The sequence below is a fragment of the Pogoniulus pusillus genome, chromosome 11 (genome assembly GCF_015220805.1).
Source record: "Pogoniulus pusillus isolate bPogPus1 chromosome 11, bPogPus1.pri, whole genome shotgun sequence".
Taxonomy (NCBI): Eukaryota; Metazoa; Chordata; class Aves; order Piciformes; family Lybiidae; genus Pogoniulus; species Pogoniulus pusillus.
The window spans coordinates 29,235,128-29,257,331 of NC_087274.1; the positions used below are offsets into that span (position 1 = coordinate 29,235,128).

General features: G+C 47.0%; 1 protein-coding gene across 6 annotated transcripts in view; it reads right to left on the bottom strand.

Annotated features, from left to right (window-relative positions):
• SORCS2 (sortilin related VPS10 domain containing receptor 2) overlaps nt 1-22,204 on the bottom strand; it is a 671,789-nt gene that overhangs the window by 234,568 nt on the left and 415,017 nt on the right. For all 6 annotated transcript variants that reach the window (XM_064151649.1, XM_064151651.1, XM_064151646.1 and 3 more), the window contains exon 3: nt 15,513-15,606. In XM_064151649.1, the coding sequence (XP_064007719.1) occupies nt 15,513-15,606 (94 nt within the window). The remainder of the gene's footprint in view (nt 1-15,512; nt 15,607-22,204) is intronic.

A 22,204-nucleotide genomic window follows, 5' to 3' on the forward strand; every position in this document is an offset into this window, starting at 1 on the left:
AGCCACACTGCAGTCAAACATATGCTGTCCTGTTCCTTCAGATAACACACATCCTCTCCTCAGCCACATAAACAACTCTCTTTGTCTCCTGAGACTCTTGAAATGACTGAAGTCTCTTCATATATAGGCACCAACTGCTTTGTGGTCCTGGGTAATACACCTCTAGCACAGGGCTAGGTGATTCTAACCAAGCTCTGGTAACTGAGCTGCCTTTTCTAAGTAGCAGCTGTGGCAGTTGGTTGTGGCTCCACTGTTCCCAGGGGTAATTCTTCTGTAAAGACTATAAATATTGCACACCCAGCATCCCATGTGATGAACAAATATTGACAGCACACTGCATCCTGAAAGAGCCAGCCAGTGATTTCAGCTGTGAGAGAGACTCATTTACTGAGAGTTTTTAGGTTGAATAAACACCTCTGAGATTACAGAAATCTGGTGACACAGCTTCAGAAACCTGAAGGGAGGTTGGACCTAGGTAGTTGCCAGCCTCTTCTCCCAGTAATAGTGATAGGTAGGATAAGAGCAAACAGCCTCAGGTTGCATCAGGGGAGCTTTACACCGGATATGAGGAACAATTTCTTCACCAATAGGTTGGTGAGGCACTGGATGGTGACTCAAGTTGTGGAGTCACCATCCCTGGAGGCATTTAAAAACCTGCAGGTGTGCTGCTCAGGCACACAGTTTAGTGTGGAGTTGGTAATATTACACTGATGTTTGGACCTGATGACCTTTAAAGGTCATTTCCAACCCAAATGATCCTATGACGTTATGGTACCTGAGTATGACCAGCTAGGGCTGGGTGCTAGGTTGGACTGGATGATCCTGGAGGTCTCTTCCAGTCTGGTTGATTCTATGAGGAGGATTCTCACCTTAGAGTCTCAGAAAGGGAGCAAGTGAATCGACAGAGATCTGAAGAAGACAACACTGGCACATGTCTTTGTCCATTGGGAAAAAACCAATACATCATGAAAGCAGAGCACCCCTTTGAGGCAATTCTTGGCCCAAACTGCACCTAATATGCCCTGATAGTGCAACTCCTCGGCTTCCAAAACTGTAGCTATTAGCAGTACTGCTTCAAGACTGCCCAGCAATACAAGCTGAGCTGAACGCTGCTGCTTCTGGAGTCAGGGTGCTGGGAAAAGACCCTTCCAGGCCAATCTGCAGCTGGAGGGTGGGAGGAGAAAAAGAGGAATGGAAACAATCTGGAAAGGAAAGCTGGAAGAAGAGACAATTGCACCAGGGAAGCACTTTCTCATGACCTTTACATGTGCAAAGTGAGGAGAGATGTTATCTGCAGGAGCCCTCCACTCCCTCGGATTGACTACTTTGCCTAGAGCCCTAAGGAATAAAAGCAAACCAGGACAAAGTGATGCCAGACCTCCCCAGGTTATTAACCCAGCCCCTCCCTATGTGGAAAATCAATACCGCAGCACAGTGTGCTGTTCAGCAGCAGCCCCAGAGGAAAGGTCAGCAAACAGGAGTAGCCCTGCTTACCACACAGTGCAACACAGCAGAGCCAGGCAAGCTGGAATTGGAGGTTTCCTTCTGTTTTTTGTGGTTCCTTAAGGAATCAAAACAAGCTGGAAAATCAAACTCCTTGGAGTAAAGCACAATAACACTTTACTATGCAGCCATAAACATATGTTTGGGTTGGTCTCTTCCCCCAGGCAGCCAACAACAGAACAAGGGGACACAGTCTCAAGTTGTGCCAAGGGAGGTATAGGCTGGATGTTAGTGGGAAGTTCTTCACAGAGAGTGATTGGCATTGGGATAGGTTGCCCAGGGAGGTGGTGGAGTTGTCATCCCTGGAGGAGTTCAAGCAAAGCCTGGCTGAGGCATTTAGTGCCATGGTCTAGTTGATTGGACAGGGCTGGGTGCTAGGTTGGACTGGATGATCTTGGAGGTCTCTTCCAACCTGCTTGATTCTATGATTTACTGGATTAAAAAGTGGACTGAAAATTTACTGTGAATTCTTATGTTACTCTTCACGTGTCTCAGATCCACCCCAAATGGCTACAGCCTTGAGAACAGAGCTTTTGTTCTGAGATTTCAGGTAAAAGCCTCAACCACAGCAGATATTGTTGCCTGTTTACAACCATGGCATAAGGATGATTTTATTTGCTGAAGGTCATAGACTGACCCACAGAAAAAGCAGAAAGGGGGACTTGGGTTCTGCCAGCACATCACTTGGTCATTTACAAATAATAAACTTCATTGGTAGCAGGAGAAGCTGGACTTTTAGTCTTGGTTTTTTAACTTGGATGATACTTAGCTTGTATTTGCGAAGATGGCTTAAACTCAGGTGAGACAGCAGTGCCAAGGCACAGTGAAGTGTCCAATCTCAGCCACAGACAAGCTGCCAGAGGTTCTCCAGTCAGGGAAAGCAGACAAGAGAGGGTAAAAATACTACCACAGGCAAAACCCACCATGCTATCAAAATGTTGACAGAAGATAAGTAACTGGCAATTATCTAAATAATGGACCACTGAATACAGGAAGAAAGAAAAATGCAGCAGACTGTGAGCAACAGCTTCATGAATTTGCCTCTTAACATCTTAGTTTAAAGAAAAGGGGGAAGAGGATAATCCCTTTAATAACAAATCCAAGAATCCCACAGAGAGAAAAACAAATAAGTAAAGCAGAATACATAAGAGCTTTGAGATAAACTCAGGAGGTATAAATATTAAGTAGGTCAAAAATTTACCAGCTATCAGAGAACAAAACATGTAATATTCTGGCAGTTCACTAGCTGCTAAAATCATAGAATCATAGAATCATAAATTATAGAATCAACCAGGTTGGAAGAGACCTCCAAGATCATCCAGTCCAACCTAGCACCCAGCCCTAGCCAATCAACCAGACCATGGCACTAAGTGCCTCAGCCAGGCTTTTCTGGAAGACCCCCAGGGACGGTGCCTCCACCACCTCCCTGGGCAGCCCATTCCAATGCCAATCACTCTCTCTGTGAAGAACTTCCTCCTAATATCCAGCCTAGACCTACCCTGGCACAACTTGAGACTGTGTCCCCTTGTTCTATTGCTGGTTGCCTGGGAGAAGAGGCCACCCCCCACCTGGCTACAATGCCCCTTCAGGTAGTTGTAGACAGTAATAAGATCACCCCTGAGCCTCCTCTTCTCCAGGATAAACAGGCCCAGCTCCCTCAACCTTTCCTCATAGGATTTGTGCTCCAGGCCCCTCACCAGCTTTGTTGCCCTTCTCTGGACATGTTCCAGCACCTCAACATCCTTCTTGAATTGAGGAGCCCAGAACTGGACACAGCACTCAAGGTGTGGCCTGAGCAGTGCTGAGTACAGGGGCAGAATAACCTCCCTTGTCCTGCTGGCCACACTGTTCCTGATGCAGGCCAGGATGCCATTGGCTCTCTTGGCCACCTGGGCACACTGCTGGCTCATCTTCAGCTACTATCTATCAGTACCCCCAGGTCCCTTTCCTCCTGGCTACTCTCCAGCCACTCAGTCCCCAGCCTATAGCGCTGCTTGGGGTTGTTGTGGCCAAAATGCCAGGGTTCTTTCAGGAGTATGCTTTGGCAAGAAAATGCTGAAGTGTCAATGTTCCCCGATGCACACTGCAATTCTGACAGGTCTCCTAACTCAAATATGGCTTTTAATTAGGAGCATTTCTATTTTATAAGTGAACCTCAACATCCTTTCAAAACACAGCCTTTAAGAGGGCCCACAATTTCAACAAATCATAGAATCATAGAATCAACCAGGTTGGAAGAGACCTCCAAGATCATCCAGTCCAACCTAGCACCCAGCCCCATGCAGTCAATACTGCACTTGATCTCTTTTTTTTCTTCCTTCTTCCTTATCTTTGCTCCATGAACTCTTTTCCAAGTTTTTCATTTTCACTTGTGAGTCAGGCTGTATTTTTTTCCCCCAGAAACTTTCAGATAAGCTTTTCTGACCTTATGCTACCCCAGCCATGTTTTATGTGTTAACTCTTTTGTAGTAGGTAAATGTTAACAGGAAGTGAATTCTATGAATTGTGCAGAAGCACAGGGCCAATGTTTTCCAACAGAGGATGTAAATTTAAGGTCCTAGATGTAAATTCATCTCCTTTCTTTGTTCCTAAACATGACATATCAAAGATGAAGTTCCAATTGCCTTTAACACTGAAAACAAAAGCCTTAAAACATGTTCCATTATCATCACAGATTAGCTTTCTACAAAGCTCCTGAGAAATTTGGCTCAGAAGTCACCTCTTCAGTATTAAAAGAGGTACTGATGAATATTTTATCAAGTTCCATTGATTCATCTGTTTAATCATCCAAAAAGATAACACAAAAACCTGTCAAAATCTAACTGGGCCTTACTTAGAGCTAATTCTGATCTTAACACTGAAAACACTGCCCAGACTTCAGTCCTTCAGTCTGGAAATGTCAACCACTCTTCCATACATAGGACTACTGGTCAAATCACAGAACCACAGAATCAAATAGGTTGGAAGAGACCTCCAAGATCAGCCAGTCCAAATTAGCACCCAGCCCTAGCCAGTCAACCAGACCATGGCACTAAGTGCCTCAGCCAGGCTTTGCTTCAACACCTCCAGGGATGGTGACTCCACCACCTCCCTGGGCAGCCCATTCCAATGCCAATCACTCTCTCTGCCAACAACTTCCTCCTCACATCCAGCATAGACCTCCCCTGCCACAACTTGAGACTGTGTCCCCTTGTTCTGTTGCTGCTTGCCTGGCAGAAGAGACAAACCCCACCTGGCTACAGCCTCCTTTCAGGTAGCTGTATACAGCAATGAGGTCCCCCCTGAGCCTCCTCTTCTCCAGGGTGCACACCCCCAGCTCCCTCTGCTTCTCCTCACAGGGTTTGTGTTCCAGGCCCCTCACCAGCTTTGTTGCCCTCCTCTGGACACCTTCCAGCACCTCAACATCTCTCTTGAATTGAGGAGCCCAGAACTGGACAAAGTACTCAAGGTGTGGCCTGACCAGTGCTGAGTACAGGGGCAGAATAATCTCCCCTGTCCTGTGGGCCACACTGCTCCTGATCCAGGCCAGGATGCCACTGGCTCTCTTGGCCACCTGGGCACACTTCTGGCTCCTGTTCAGCTACTATGTACCAGTAACCCCAGGTGCCTTTATCCTTGGCTGCTCTCCAGTCACTCTGGCCCCAGCCTGTAGTGCTGCTTGGGGTTGTTGTGGCCAAAGTGCAGAACCCTGCACTTGGCCTTCTTAAATCTCATCCCATTGGCCTCTGCCCACCCATCCGGCCTGGCAAGGTCCCTCTGCAGGGCTCTCCTGCCCTCCAAATTATATGACATGGTATTTATGGTACTGACAGACCTTCCACAAGCCCTTCCTCTTCCTTGGCCTGGCAAAAATTCATTTAATTTAATTACTCTATAAGGTTACTGAGTGGCAAAAGGACAATTTTGTGCTTCAATCTGAGAAGTTGGTTTAGATGCACGGCACATTATTAAGTGTCTCTCCTTTCTTTCCTGGGCAAGTCATTTACATCTTTCTGCTTCCACAACTGTGCAAGGGAAATCCCAAAACCTCTTCAGAATTCCCAAAGCTATTAACAGCAGGCACCAAATCATCTACCAGCATATAGAATGCTGAGATCTGATGGCAAAGCACAACTCACAAGGGGTTTTAATATAGTCCTACAAGTCACCAAGCAGTACTGGAAGGGAACATTGCCACCTCCTGAAGGACCTTTTCTTCTGGAAAAGACACTTTATAGACATTGTCTGCTGAGGTGAAGTGAAACCTTATGGGCTGGACCTTGCAATAATATACAGTGTGGGAAAGTTTCAAAGGAGCCCTTGGGCTTTGCAGTTCCTAAGTCTATCAGCAACTCTGTCCCTGAGCTCTGCACAGCAAAGATATAAAACATGGAGGCCCACAGTTCCTGCTCCTGTTACAGCACCTTGCAGAGGAGATAAACATTTCTCAAACCTTCAGCTGGAGCAAGTGACAGAACCTTGCCTTTGCTGGGGCCCACAAAAAGAAGAAAGTGCAAGACAGTACTATTGCAATGATCAGACTGAACCTTTAGCCAAACCTCTCTAATTTACACCTGCCTGCACTGCATCCCAAACTAACTACAAAAGCACTCGGACACAGAGAATCTTAGAGAGAGCCAATGGCATCCTGGCCTGCATCAGGAGCAGTGTGGCCAGTAGGACGAGGGAGGTTATTCTGCCCCTGTACTCAGCACTGGTCAGGCCACACCTTGAGTGCTGTGTCCAGTTGTGGGCTCCTCAATTCAAGGAGATGTTGAGGTGCTGGAAAGTGTCCAGAGAAGGGCAATGAAGCTGGTGAGGGGCCTGGAACACAAACCCTATGAGGAGAGGCTGAGGGAGCTGGGGGTGTGCAGCCTGCAGAAAAGGAGGCTCAGGGCAGATCTCACTGCTGTCTACAACTCCCTGAAAGGACGGTGTGGCCAGGTGGGGTTGGTCTCTTCTGCCAGGCAAGCAGCAACAGAACAAGGGGACACAGTCTCAAGTTGTGCTGGGGTAGGTCTAGGCTGGATATTAGGAGGAAGTTGTTGTCAGAGAGAGTGATTGGCATTGGAATGGGCTGCCCAGGGAGGTGGTGGAGTTGCCATCCCTGGAGGTCTTCAAGAAAAGCCTGTCTGAGGCACTTAGTGCCATGGTCTGGTTGACTCAATAGGGCTGGGTGCTAGGTTGGACTGGATGATCTTGGAGGCCTCTTCCAACCTGGCTGATTCTATGAAATTCTATGAGTGATGCAAAGTGTAAGAAAATCAGTTCATGGGTATGGCTGAATGAAACAAACAGGAGCTGTATTAACACTAAAGAATGACTCCAGCACATTTAATATCTTAAAACGACAGGAGATGCTTGTTTATTCCCATGGATCTCAAGCAATTCCTGTAGCCATAGTTACACTGGAAGCACAGCTCTTTATGCAACTAGCAGCCATCCAGTTTTGGCACCAAGCTTTACAAGACTCTCCACAGTCCCTCAGCACTACCTGAGGCACTGCTCTCACCAGCCTTTTCCACCAGATCTCCTTGCTTAGACTTAGTATCTTCTAGAACAGAACATTTTAAAGTCAAATCTGAAAGCCCCTCCAACGCCCAGCCCCATAATGTTGTTTGTTTAGAGGACTGAGAATAAGGCTGCAAACCTGTAATTTGTAGATCCAGCAACTGCAGCAGAAATTAATCCTGTTTCATTTGAGTCAAGCAGCTTAATCTCCTGACTTATGTGAGAACAGAAGTACTACCATCTCATTCAAATTATTACCTGCATCCTGAACCAGCCATGCCTGATAAATGCTAAACAGTCTTGAGCAACACAGGAACATATTTCTAACAATTATTTTCAGCATGCTGCAAATCTTATAATGCTATTCAGTACTGCAGGGATCATAGAATCATAGAATTATAGAATCAAGCAGGTTGGAAGAGACCTCCAAGATCCTCCAGTCCAATCCATCCCCCAGCCCTATCCAGTCAACCAGACCATGGCACTAAGTGCCTCATCCAGGCTTTGCTTGAACACCTCCAGGGATGGTGACACAACAACTAAAAATATGCATTCCTCTTGAAATGGGATCATAGAAATACTTAGCCTTTGTTTAGGGGGTCACAGCTGCTCTGCTACTTCAGTGTTACTGTCTTAAATTCATACACAAGGAAAGTAAACCAGACTAATTCTACACTTCCTTTCAAAGCCTTGTAAATGTGACCTCCAGGTAGACTGTCAAATCAGGTCACGTCACAGCATTTTGGCACAAGGCAAATGGCACCACAAGGTGTGAGGCAATGAGAAGCCAGGCTTCAGGGAGGCTCAGGCTCACTCAAGATCACAGAAACTGATGTCAGGTCTCTTTTATCATAGAATCAACCAGGTTGGAAGAGACCTCCAAGATCATCCAGTCCAACCTAGCACCCAGCCCTAGCCAGTCAACTAGACCATGGCACTAAGTGCCTCAGCCAGGCTTTGCTTCAACACCTCCAGCGACGGTCACACCACCACCTCCCTGGGCAGCCCATTCCAATGCCAATCACTCTCTCTGCCAACAACTTCCTCCTAACATGCAGCCTAGACCTCCTCTGGCACAAATTGAGACTGTGTCCCCTTGTTCTATTGCTGCTTGCCTGGCAGAAGAGACCAACCCCACCTGGCTACAGCCTCCCTTCAGGTAGTTGTAGACAGCAATGAGCTCTGCCCTGAGCCTCCTCTTCTGCAGGCTGCACACCCCCAGCTCCCTCAGCCTCTCCTCATAGCCTCCTGGCTAACAGCTCCCTGATTGGATCATCCAACGGTTGCTGCTGGAGTGATTCATTTTATGAACTGCACTCAGAAATGTGTCAGCAGTTTGATTGTCATCCCAAGAAAACAGTGGGTTTGGAATTGAAGCACAGACCATTAGCTACTTTCTTCTAAATAATAATTTTCTTTAGCTATTAAAGCAGTGAAAGAAAAATGGTCACTTCACTTCAGAATCTAGATGAGAGGTGTAAAAGGGAGTGATGGTCAGAAATGGAAGACATAAAAGTGGGAAAACAAGGTCAGGTTGAGGTGGTGAGAAGCCACACAATAAACATTGAGGAGAAAGATGCAAGAGATAAAGGTTGATTAGACACAAAAGCAAACAAGCTTGTAAAAGATCCCTCACTGAAATCAAATCAGGAACTATGAAGAACCCCCCACTGCTCCAACAGTTCTGCAATGAAGGGATAACAGCAACCTAGAGCATCACCCCCACAGATGGGAAAAATCCCCCTAACACGAGCCTGAAAGAGGTCATCATCAAGAAGGCTTCAGAGGTGGCTTAGTTTAACATAAAAGATTTCAATTTCCAGGAGCAAGACTCCTCTTCTGCTCAAGAAAACAGTAGGAAAAAAATATAGACAAAAATTCCTGCTTTATTTTGCATGGATTTTTGATGATTATATTTGAATAGATGGGTACATGAGAAGGACATGACTAAAACATATCTGTGATAGAGGTCCTGCCCTTGCAGCAGGAGTCTTGGGGCTACTGGGAATCAGGGCTAATTTCAGAACCAGAAATGGGGAAGCAGTTCCAATCATCCATTATAGGAAATGCCACACAGAGTGGAACTAAACAAAGCCATTGTAATAGTAACTTCTACAGTAGTTTAGCAGTCCTGGGCAAATGCCTGAGCCAGGAGAGCAAACTTGCAGTCATTACCTGGCCTGAGAAGGAGCTTTACTTCTGGCAGTGAAGGGGCAGCAGCCATGGGAATTCTCCATGGGGTGAGCATGCTCCATGGCCCTGCACAGTGGCCATGGCAGCAATCTGAACCCTGCTCATTTCCAATATGCTTCCATGCCAGCCCCAGGGAAAAAAAATCCTGCTGCACCTCTGCTGCTGAGAGAGCCACAAGAGTGTGTGTGGTGAGCAGACGTGGAGGGAAGCTGAACAGCTGCAGTGAAGAGCAGCAGAATGTGACACATCAGTAGATTAGAAAACGCCAGCGGAGCGTGAAGCGTGGAAGCTGGGACTCGTGCTGCTGCTGCTCCATCAGTGGGGAAATGAGGAGGAAATACAGGGGTCTCCAGGAGCTGCACAAGATCCATCAGCAAGCATGATGAATATGTTTCAAACACACACCATTATTTTGGGGCTGTCTGGGCAGTATACCCACCATAGGCTGTTCTTGCAGAATCCTGAGCAGTGCCTATGAGGAGAGGCTGAGGGAGCTGGGGGTGTGCAGCCTGGTGGAGAGAAGGCTCAGAGGTGACCTCATTGCTGTCTACAACTACCTGAAGAGAGGCTGTAGCTAGGTGGGGGTTGGTCTCTTCTGCCAGGCAAGCAGCAACAGAGCAAGTGGACACAGTCTCAAGTTGTGCTTGGGGAGGTATGGGCTCACTATTAGGAGGAAGCTCTTCACAGAGTGATTTGCCATTGGAATGAGCTGCCCAGGGAGATGGTGGAGTCACCATCCCTGGAGGTGTTCAAGAAAAGACTAGATAAAGCACTTAGTGCCATGGTCTGGTTGACTGGATGGGGGTGGACTGGATGATCTTGGAGGTCTCTTCCAACCTGGTTGATCCTATGAACACTTGTCTTCCTCCAAATACTCTTCAGAAGTTCTCACTTAATCTCCCTAGCCTTGTCCTACTGATCAGATGTTGCTGCGTTTAGACTGAGTTAAGATGAGAGACTTCAACATTTCCTGCATCCTGTTACACAAGAGCCTTGACACATTCCTCTAGGCATGTTGTGATGCTCAGTAAATAATCTGATGAAAGTAAGCTCTGCACACAGGATAATTACAATAGATACAAATAATCTAAATTAATCACAGGCAAATCTCATCTGCTGTTTGCCACCTTAGCAGAAACCTGACTCTGTTTTATGAACTCACCTGTACCCATTTCATCTTAGCATACTGGGCAACCAATTAAATACTTATTAAGTACTCTAAAATGCTTATTACTCTTTTTTTTTACCACTGCTTCTTCACAATCAGCTTCTCTGAGCTCTTTTCTCTTCTTTCTCTTCCAAAGATTCAGCACCACTAACACAACCACTTCTTCCTTTCTGGAATAATTCAGGTTGATCAGCTAGTATTGGGTTTCCCCTCCTGGCAGTTATGCCAAGTTGAGAAGGCTGGAGAAGGGAAGGACATGGCTTGCCTTATGTCCTGTCCAGCAAATCTACCATCACCCTACTAAATTCTTCTCTGTGTGCATGGCTTGGATTTAGATTTGAGCCTAAGAACCTACACTTTATAAGCAACAGCTCAGAAATGACAGACTGGTCTAGTTGATTGGATAGGGCAGGGTGCTAGGTTGGACTAGATGATCTTGGAGGTCTCTTCCAACCTGGTTGATTCTATGATTCTATGATTCTGTGACTGGTCTATATTTTGCAAAACTGCCCTTATTTTCAGACACACCAAATCAAAATCCCAGGGGTTTAACCTTCCTCTGGTGTGAAACATTATGCTTCCCTATTTCTGGCTCTTCTGAGCTGCCACTCAGCAGCACACATTGCCACAGGTGCTGAGGGAAAGCTTCAGACCTGCTTTCTACTATGTGCTCTTGATTGACTACTCCTATTTCTCCAAGCAATGACCCCTGCTCATCATAATAGGAAATAAAACCTTGCTGAAAATATGATGCTTGGATTCCTTCTCTCTACCCAGAATTACTGGGAGGGAAATGGATGTCTCTCAAGTGCAGGATCATATGCACAGTGGTCTCTTAACACTTGCTCATGGGTCCTTGCCTTTATCACATAAATCTTTTTTATGCTGTACTCCCACCAAGCAGTCATTTTATTTTTGGCTTCACTACAGTAAACTTAATTTAACATTATGGCTTTTTGGTAGTTATTGGTCTACTTTTATGATTAATGAGTTTTAGAAAGGAGATTCATAAAAACAGAACAAAAGAATCTATAATAAGCATGCAGTAAAGACAGGACTATTTTTCCACAGAGTAATTGCATGCCTGAGCACAAAGGAATGCTAAGGTCTCACATTAGGCTGCAAAATCGCAGCGGAAGGTTAATCTCAAAAACTTCCATTTTGAGATCTCTGCTTCAAGCATCAAATAAGCCACAGGATAGAGTATCTGTTGAAGTGTGCACCCATTTAGCCCACACACCTTCTACCTTGATGAGTTATCCTACATCCTATGGTGAACCTACGCACCAGCCACGATAGCCTATTGCTCACTTGTGCTCTTATCCAGGTTTGTTGGATTGGGGCTTTCTGTGGGGTTGTTGTTTGGTTGGTTTTCAAATGAGATGCAGTCTTCAACCAGAGTCTGCTCTAGGTGCTGGACTAGAAAACATGTATAGGTCAAAAGGAGCTGAACTGAAATAGAGAAAAGCATTTAGAGGCAGCTTCAGACTCCATGGTTCAATGTTTTGGTAGACAGGCACGCAAGATAGTATTAAATGCAGACTGACACATCTGACCAAAAAGGGCTAAAGATTCCTTTCTAGCTCTACACATAGAAGACCAGGATGGAGAAATGTACAGAAAGTGTCTGGAAATTTTTTATGGAAACCAATCCAAACCTTTGTCCATCACATTAAACAGAAAATGCATTCCCATCCTCCTGTTTAAGAGAGCATACACCTCAAGAAAGTAACAACACTACTGCCTTTGATGTACTGCAGCTGGTACAAGAAGTAAGAATATGAAAACCATGTAAAAGTTGCCCACTTCCAATGCAGCCCTGTTTACACACAAAGTGGGAGTAAAAGCCCTGGTTTCTCAAACACAGCAGGACCCAGACAGGGAAAGCTGCAGCTCTTAGCTGCTGTTGAGGCAGTAAACAGCTCACGTTTCTAACAGTCACATTCCCAGCCATTGTTCCAGGTACATTTTCATTTTCAGCTGCTCCACACTCTGTTTCTCAAGGCTCTCTTTCACCTTTTCCACATACCCATACTCACACCCCACCCAGGGGCAGCCATGGAATCTCTCCCTTGCATGGCTTGATTTTGGTGGGGCTGCATGAACCTCTGCCACAGATGGTGACTTCCAGCTCAAAGCTCAGTGAAAGCTCTGACTGCTTTAATCTACTGAGTTCCACTTACACTTCATAGCTTCCAGGTTATCAACTGGGCAACTGCTCATCAGCTGTGTGTGAATAAAACCTGGGAGTTCTGCTTAGAGTGGCCTCTCACAGCAATCCACTTACTAGAAAACTATGGATGGAAAAAATCCACGTGATTATTGAGTGTACTTCTGGAAGCATTTGGAAAAGCCTGAAGACAGTCCTGGACAGTCCTGGACAGAAGTTTTGAGCAAAGTGATGCTGTCACATTGAATTAGCACTATGGTGGTGCATCACTAAAATAAAAGTGAATGGTGACACTGTTTCATAGAATCAACCAGGTTGGAAGAGACCTCCAAGATCAGCCAGTCCAACCTAGCACCCAGCCCTATTGAGTCAACCAGACCATGGCACTAAGTGCCTCAGCCAGGCTTTTCCTGAACACCTCCAGGGACGATGGCTCTGCTACCTCCCTGGGCAGCCCATTCCAATGCCAATCACTCTCTCTGACAACAACTTCCTCCTAACATCCAGCCTAGACCTCCTTTGGCACAATTTGAGGCTGTGTCCCCTTCTTCTGTTGCTGGTTGCCTGGCAGAAGAGACCAACCCCACCTGGCTACAACCTCCCTTCAGGTAGTTGTAGACAGCAATGAGCTCTGCCCTGAGCCTCCTCTTCTGCAGGCTGCACACCCCCAGCTACCTCAGCCTCTCCTCACAGGGTTTGTGCTCCAGGCCCCTCACCAGCTTTGTTGCCCTTCTCTGGACACCTTCCAGCACCTTAACATCTCTCTTGAATTGAGGAGCCCAGAACTGGACACAGCACTCAAGCTGTGGCCTGACCAGTGCTGAGATTGTAAGCAGAGGATGCACCCCTCCAGAGTGATGATGCATTCACAACATACAGGCCCATATCATGCAATTCCACAGTGAAACCTCCCTGGAGTAACTGCTCAGGTTCTTGACAGGAATTTTCCATAGTCAACAACTTCTTCTGATAGAAGCATAAGATAATTCTACCCTCTATGTTTTCAGACATTCTGGTATGGTCCCTAAGGAAAATGATAGCTGAAGAGAATTACTCCTTACAAGCAGATGCAGGCACACCGAGTTCTGACAGCTTTTGACAACAATTGTTTTGCTCTGAAAGACAGATGTCAAAATGCTGCATTTCCCTCTAAGTGCCTGCAAACATCGCTCAAGCCAGCTGCATCTTGGGATATGCATTCACAGCTGCACCAAACCATGTGTAATTTATACCACTTAAAAGTATCAGAAGGTAAAACATTGTACAGCAGCCCATATCCTTATTACTCTCTTAAGCGTTCTGCATGGTGTGTCAAGCAAGAGTACATTTGTCGCCTTGCCTTTTAGTTTGGACAAACCAGGCAGCTCTGGGTTGTTGTGACAGCTGGCAAATGTAATGTTCAACCCATTTAACTAATAAGTCAATGTGTGTAGAATCAATATTTATTTTCTCTGAATATGAGAAGCCTGAATGTGCACTGCTTAGCTGCCCCCTTTTCCAGAAGCAGACAAACAGAAGGATGGATGCACCAACAGCATTAGCACCAATGGAAATTAAAAGATGCACTGAACGAGGGAAAATAATCAGTGGTCATTCATCTCCCCCCTAGCAACATTACAAAAGCAGAATCAGAGGAAATACTGGAATGGGCTGCCCGGGGAGGTGGTGGAGTCGCCGTCCCTGGAGCTGTTCAAGGCAGAATTGGACATGGCACTTGCTGCCATGGTCTGGCCTTGAGCTCTGTGGTAAAGGGTTGGACTTGATCTATGAGGTCTCTTCCAACCTTGGAGATATTGTGATATTGTGATACTGTGAAATATCAATTCCTACATCCAGCAGCACATCTGCCAGTAGCTCCTCCATCCAAGAAATGTAACCTGCACAGAACCTCTGTGCTTGGTGGTTGTTCCACTTCAAGAAACAAACAAACCAACCCCTGACTTTGCAGCAGGTTAAAAATGTGTTACCAAGCTCAGGCATAGCATAGCTTGGGCACAAAAACTCCAGTGACAAGTGCAAGAGAAATAGAATACGTACTTAATCACACAGGTATCCTTGCTGAGCTCCACTGATTTTTGATTAAGAGGCACAGATAAACACAACCAACATCATCCTCCCAGTTGGAGGCTCTGCAGGAAGCCCCTGCTGCTGTACTGCACTGCAGTTAAAGGCCCTCATCAAGAGACAATTCTGATGTCACGAAAGGCCCCCTGTGCTTGTGTTATCCACAATGTATTCCTCAAGTGCTGCTGGTTAAGTTGCAGGTGATTTGAAGTCACAGAAGTGTTGTTATAGTGGTTGTTTTTTTCCTGATAATCGCTCTTCCTGGTGCTTTCAATAGAACACCCACTGCAAACACAACAGGTCGATTTCCCTCTCACTTATAAAGTCCACTTAATCTTCCTAGGTTCCATGAAAGACTTTTGGTTCAGCAATGATGCAGGAGCTTTTTTAAGAACTTTAAAGAGGGATTTTTACTGTTATTACTATTAGTAGTAGTAGTTAATTAAGGTTATACACAGGGCAGGTATCATTTCCAATGACAGCCTGCCCAGTTCCTATGCTTTCTACTAAGGAATGTGCAAAGACTCTGTAACTGTGCACGAAGGATCAAGAAGTGGAACATTAGTCCCAGGATTTGTGTGGACCTGTGAAAACCTACAAGAGTTCCTCTCCCATTCCTGTGTGGAACTCTGTGGAAGCTCAACTGCCAGGAATCAATGACCTCAAGTGCTCAGAGTCCGTTGAGGCACTTCTCTCTGTTATATATTCTACACTTACATATACATACATATAATGTTTCAATATCCTTTCTGAAGAATAAATATCCCAATTCCCTCTCAATTCCCACAAACACAGCTCAGGTGACCTGCACCTTTGTGAAAACCACTCCTCCATATTTAGAAAAGCTGCAGAACACACTTTGCATCTCAGAATCTTAGCTGCACTATAAAAATTAGTTGTTTGAGGGTTTTTTTTGCCACATACCTTTTTTTTGTTGGTTGGACAAATGTAGAAGTTGTCAATAACAATCCCAGACTGTAGATTCAGCTTTGTGTACAATGTCCCAAAATCTGAGGACCTGAAAGAGATCAAACATCTGTAAATGCTCTCTTCTAAAGACATTGGCAATCAACACCCTGCAGAGCCCTCCCATTTGGTAGCGTTGCCTATCCATGTGCAGTGCTTCTCTGCCATCCTGCTGTTCTTCTCAGTACTTTCTAGCTACTAAAAGAAGCCTGCACCTATTCATAGGATCATAGAATCAAACAGGTTGGAAGAGACCTCCAAGATCATCCAGTCCAATCTAGCACCCAGCCCTAGCCAATCAACCAGACCATGGCACTAAGTGCCTCAGCCAGGCTTTTCTTCAGCACCTCCAGGGACAATGACTCCACCACCTCCTTGGGCATCCCATTCCAATGCCACTCTCTCTGCCAACAACTTCCTCCTCACATCCAGCCTTACCTCCCCTGGCACAACTTGAGACTGCTTCTCTTTGTGCTGTTTCCAGTTGCCTGGGAGAAGAAAGCAACCCCACCTGGCTACAACCTCTCTTCAGGTAGTTGCAGACAGCAATGAGGTCTGCCCTGAGCCTCCTCTTTTCTAGGCTAAACAACCCCAGCTCCCTCAGCCTCCTCTCACAGGGCGGTGCTCACCAGATTCGTTGCCCTTCTCTGAACATGTCCCAGTATCTCATAATCTCTCTTGAATTGAGGAGCCCAGAACTGGACACAGCACTCAAGGTGTGGCCTGACCAGTGCTGAGTGCAGCAGCAGAATAACCTCCCTTGTCCTGCTGGCCACACTGCTCCTGATGCAGGCCAGGATGCATTGGCTCTGCTGCCCACCTGGGCACACTGCTGGCTCCTGTTCAGCTACTATCTACCAGTACCTCCAGGTCCCTTTCTGCCTGGCTGCTCTCCAGCCACTCTGTCTCCAGCCTGTAGCGCTGCTTGGGATTGTTGTGGCCAAAGAACATTTTTTCTAGGTTTGAGAGTGCATGCCTAGTTCTGTCTGTGTTTTGCAGCAGGGTGTGGTGCTGGCTTTCATCTCATGCACTGACGGAAGCCCCCATACATACACCCTTGCATCACCACCCACAAAGTGGGAGTAAAGAGCTCAGCAGAGCAAAGGCTCCGCAGCAGCTATGAACATCACCTCGGCTACACAGGAAGCACTGACCCCAGAGCCTCGTGCTGCGTAAGAGAACAATTTGCCCTGAGATCTGGAGGACTTGCAAGGGACCTCTACCAGAATTCATACGTGGTAAAGACATCCATCCCCTCCTCTGCATCTTTTTCAGAGGATGATTCAATTTTGTCTGAATAAAGCCAAATTCATTACTTGGCCATCAGTATGCCCTACACGTAAACCCACAACTATGTCAAGTGTGGGCACTCTGCAGAAAAAGCTGCAGTGAAATGTGGCATCTGTGCCAGGCACTCACATCAGCAATGCCTGGTATAAACAGAATACACAAGTGGAATGTCAGTAAAGGAAAAGGCCAGTGAAACACAGCCTTTGGATGAAGCCTCATTTGTTCCACCCACAATCAAACTGCACCATATAGCCTCTCAATAGTCACAGACTGTCCTTTTTGCATTTGGAAGGGAACTCAGATACATTTAAGGTTCCCACCCCTTCTTCACCAAGAAGCCCTCCCTAGGACAGATGATTGGTGGGAGGACTTCCATTCTACATTCGTTTTTTTTTTCCTCCTGTGACATACAGGTCTGAAAGGATCCTGCCCAGTACCCCTGAATTATTCAAACAATTGGGAACACACAACAGCTCTCACGTGCAAAAGAAATAGGATGAGACCTCTGTTCCTCCCTGTGTGACACTGAGGACCACCTAGCAGTGATTTCTGCCTTGTAGCCCCACCACGTTCATTGCTCCCTGGTGGTCTCTGTTGTCTCATACTTCTCACTCAGGAAAGTTACTGCTGAGAATCATAGGAATGGGACTGAGTGCAGCAAGAGAGAGAAAAGAGAGAAACCAAACTCCTGGCCATGTGTGTACACCTTGATAAGTGGCCCACAGCCTGAGTTCTCCTCAAAGCCATGTAAGGCAGAAGGATCCCCAAGGGCTTTGAGCCTGTAGGAGGTTGCTATGAGCACTATGTGCACACTCTCTGCCCACCCATGTCCCAGTGAGGCCAGGGGTGTGAAAGAACACTTTGCTTTCACACATCCAGCATTTCACATGATGTAAAAATCTTAAGCTGTGTTCCTGCTTTCAAAGTCCTTGGCATCACCAAATCTATTTGGTAGATAATGATCAGGACCTGGATCAAGTCCTGAGGGACACCAAGTAAAGAAGGGTTCATATATACCTTGCTTTCCTTCCCCTTCTACAAGCCAGAAACTGACTGGGCACAGCCTATGACACACAGAGAGCCTGACTCTGGGAGTTCAGCTACTTCATAGTTACCTCTGAATGGATTGGATCTGGGCTTTTTCCTCCACAGTGCTGCTTCACCTGAAGATATGCAGCAATGTATTACAGAAGTTAATAGAATCTGAGCAATTCAGTTTCAACAAATACTGATGTAGAAATCAAATGCAGCCAACCACACCGTGTTGGGTGTTCCACACCAAGCTGCTTAAAATTCCAAGGGGAATAGGATGGACAGTGTTAAATTTGATTCTGAAAAGCCTTTTTGTGGCTTTCCAGTGTCAGAAGGAGGCCTACAAACAAGCTGGGGAAGGACTTTTTAGGATATCAGAAAGTGACAGGACTAGGGGGAATGGAGCAAAGCTGGAGATGAGTAGGTTCAGGCTGGATGTGAGGGGGAAGTTGTTCAGCATGAGAGTGGTGAGAGCCTGGAATGGGTTGCCCAGAGAGGCAGTTGAGGCCCCATCCCTACAGGTGTTTAAGGCCAGGCTGGATGAGGCTGTGGCCAGGCTGATCTAGGGTAGGGTGTCCCTGGGCATGGCAGGGAGGTTGGGACTAGATGATTCTTGTGGTCCCTTCCAACCCTGACTGATTCTATGATTCGCTGGAGGTGTGTGACAGGACAGAAATTAAAGCAAAGACTTAAAATCCTGACTTCATCCAGGTGTGCTGAAATCCTGCACAAAAAGTGTGTATGATGGGAACAGAGCATAGTCTTTTCTCTTTGAGGGCAGGGGCTTGCCCAGTAATATTACTCTGAAATAATTATCTGAACCTTAAAGATGATCCAATTCCCTTTGAAGAGGCTACTTCAGGATTAATACAATGGGACCACTGGAGAGTGACACTGCAGGAGAGACGGTGGCAACAACTATATTGAGGTATGAAAGGAGTACAGGCAGGAAACCCAAAGAGGAAAAGCTATTTCATAGATAAAATGTTCCAGTCTAAAACTTCCTCTTGTAATTCTCATGGCTTACAAAAAGCACAAGAAAAGGCTACAGCTGTAACAAAAAAGAGCATGCTAAGTGTTTTCAGACAAAGGCAGAAAACCTCATGTAGTCAAAAATCTTCTAGTTTCTGGCACAAATTAGCTACCTCTAGGGACAAAAAAAGAAACCCAGTCCCAACCTGAGACAACAGCCTAATGCACAGCCACAAAGGCATCCATGTGCCACAGCACTGCAGAGCAGTAGGAGCATGGGATGCTGGAACAATCTGATCAGTCACCTACTGAGGCAGGCACCACACAACCTGTGTCTGACAGGGTTTGTGGCTGGATAATAAGTTCTTGGAGTAAGGTCGTGGGAGGAGTTTACATCTGCAGAAACACATGTCAACCTGTTTGCTTTTGAGGATAGAATAAAATCACTTCTCCTGCAAGAATGGTTTGTTCAGAATGATACAATTACAGCACAGACAGAATTATGTCTTCTTACCTTGTTTCAACACTGTGAGCTCAAAGCAGAGTTGGGAAAAGTTCCAAGTGGTACTGGAATGTACCCTGATGAAACAAAACTTTCCAAGCCCCTAAACTCTGAGGAAATCTGGGTCTTGTCCATAAAAAAATGTAACTTCTCGATATAAATCTGTGCCTAACATAATTTGGAACTGTACCTAAATGCTGGGTCTGGACATCATCCAACAGAAATACTGAGAAGAAAAGGAGAAAGGTAACAGCTACCAGAAGAGACATGAACCAAATGTTTGCCTGTCTAAACTTCACTCTTTTTATACAGCTCTTCATTAATGACTCACGGACAGAGGCATTGAGTGCAGCCTCAGCAAGTCTGCTGATGACACCAAGCTGTGTGGTGCAGCAGACAAGCTGGAGAGGTGGGCACAAACCAATCTCATGAGGTTCAACAAGACCAAGTGCAAGGTCCTGCATGTGGGTCGGGGCAATGCCAAGCACAAGTCCAGGCTGGGCAGTGAGTGGCTGGAGAGCAGCTCTGAGGAGAGGGACCTGGGGGTGCTTAAAGATTCCAAACCCCTGCAATGGACAGGGACATTTTCCACTAGCCCAGGCTGCCCAAGGTCTCATCCAACCTATCCCTGAACACCTCCAGGGAGGGGGCATCCACAACCTCCCTGAGCAATCTGTTCCACTGTCTCTCCACCCTCACTGTCAATAATTTCTTCCCAGTCTTCAGTCTCAGTCTCCCCTCTTTCAGATCAAAGCCATTGCCCCTCATCCTATCACTACAAGCCCTCGTCAAAGTCCCTCCCTGACTCTCCTGTAAAGCCCTTCAGGCACAGAAAGGCTGCTTTAATATCTCCCTCGAGCCTTCCCCAGGCTGAATAGCCCCCACTCTCTTGGCCTGTCCCCACATGACACAGGGATCAGGTTCTTTATCACATTTGTGGCCTCCTGTGGACCATCTCCAGCAGCTCCGTGTCCCTCTTATGCTGGGAGCACCAGAAATGGAGGCAGTGCTGCAGGTGGAGTCTCAGCAGAGGGGCAGAATCCCCTCCCTGTGCTGCTCTTCTCCCTGCTTTGGACACAGCCCAGCACACAGCTGCCTCCTGGGCTGCCAGTGATCATTGCTGGCTCGTAGGGAGGTTGTCACCAACTGACATCTCTAAAGCCCTCTTCTCCAGGCTGCTCTTAAGCCACTCCTCACCCAGCCTGGACCTGTGCTTGGGGTTGCCCCAGTCCAGGTGTCCTCATTCATGCTGATAAAGATGTGCAGGGCACTGTCAGGAGGACAGGGCCAGGCTCTGCTCAGTAATGTATGGTGACAGGATAAGGGACAATGGGTGCAAGCTGCGGCAGAGGAGGTTCCACATGAACAGAAGGGAACTTTTACCCTGTGAGAGTGCTGGAGTCTTGGTGTGGGCTGCTCAGAGAGATTGAGGGTTCTCCTTCTCTGGAGACATTCAAAAGCTGTTGGGATGCCTTGCTGCATGACTTCACAGAATCACAGAATGTCAGGGGCTGGAAGAGACCTCCAAAGCTCATCCAGTCCAACCCCCCTGCCAGAGCAGGATCTCCCACAGCAGATCATACAGAAAAGCATCCAGGCAGGTTTTGAATATTTCCAGAGAGGGAGACCCCACAACCCCCCTGGGCAGCCTGTTCCAGGGTTCTGTCACCCTCGCAGTGAAAAAAATCCTCCTCATCTTTAAATGAAACTTCCTATGCCTCAGCTTCCACCCATTGCCCCTTGTCCTGTCACAGGGCACCACCCAGCAGAGCCTGGCTCCAGCCTCCTGGCACTCTCCCTTTACATCTTTATAAACACTGATGAGGTCACCTCTCAGTCTTCTCTTTTCCAGCAGCAGCAGAGCCCCAGCTCCCTCAGTCTCTCCTTGTAAGAGATGTTCCATTCCCTTTATCATCTTTGTGCCTCTGTGCTGGACTATCAAGCAGTTCTATGTCCCTCTGCCCTAGGTGATCCAGCTCTGGCAGAGGAGTTGGCCTGTATGAGCTTTGGAGGTCCCTTCTGACCCCTGCCACTCTGTGAGTCTGTGTGAGACTATTCCTGCTTCCCATGTGAGAATGTGCCCTCAATTTGCAGCACATCCAACAAGCACTAATGTCCTCCACCTTGTGGACACAGAGCAGGAGGATTTATGACCCCAGCTCCCTGCACACAGCTTTAAGAAGTGCTGCTGCAAACCCTGCAATAACAGAACACATTGACCTGTGCTGGAATGCAGCCCCTGGGGGGCTGTGGGCACTTCAAAAGCCCATCCCTAAAATCTAAAGCAAATGGTTGGAAAAAGCAGCTAAACCCCCTTGGCCTGAGAGCATCTCAGCACAGAGCTCAGCATTCAGTCAGCAATGGTTTGTTGGTTAGGATGCTGAAGAAACTGCTCAGGTGTGCACAGGGTTGTAGAGACTTGGAAGCCTGAGAACAACAGTACTCCATCACAGAGAAGGTCCATCTGGCCTGGCACTCTGTCCTCAAAGAAGAGCCTATGAGCAGTGCAAGTCTCCTTCTGTCAGGCTCCCGGGGGTTCTCATTGGTCTCAATGTCTGGTACCAGCCACCTCGGGACTCCCACTCCCACCGTCTCCTGCCAAAGGTCCAGGGGACATGTCTCAGCTCATCCTGGGGCCCTGTCTGCTGGATGGGGCTGGGAGATGCCCTGCAGAGAGCTGCTCTCCTGGATGGAGCCCTCAGCCCTGTCAGAGCAAGTGGGGCAGAGCTCAGCTGTTCTGTCCTCTGCACTCACCATGAGGCCAGGAACCAGGAGCCTGTCCCTGGCTGAGATGCCAGGGGTTCCCAGCTCCAAAACCACTTGGAAGGACACAAAACACAAAGAGTAGGAGTGG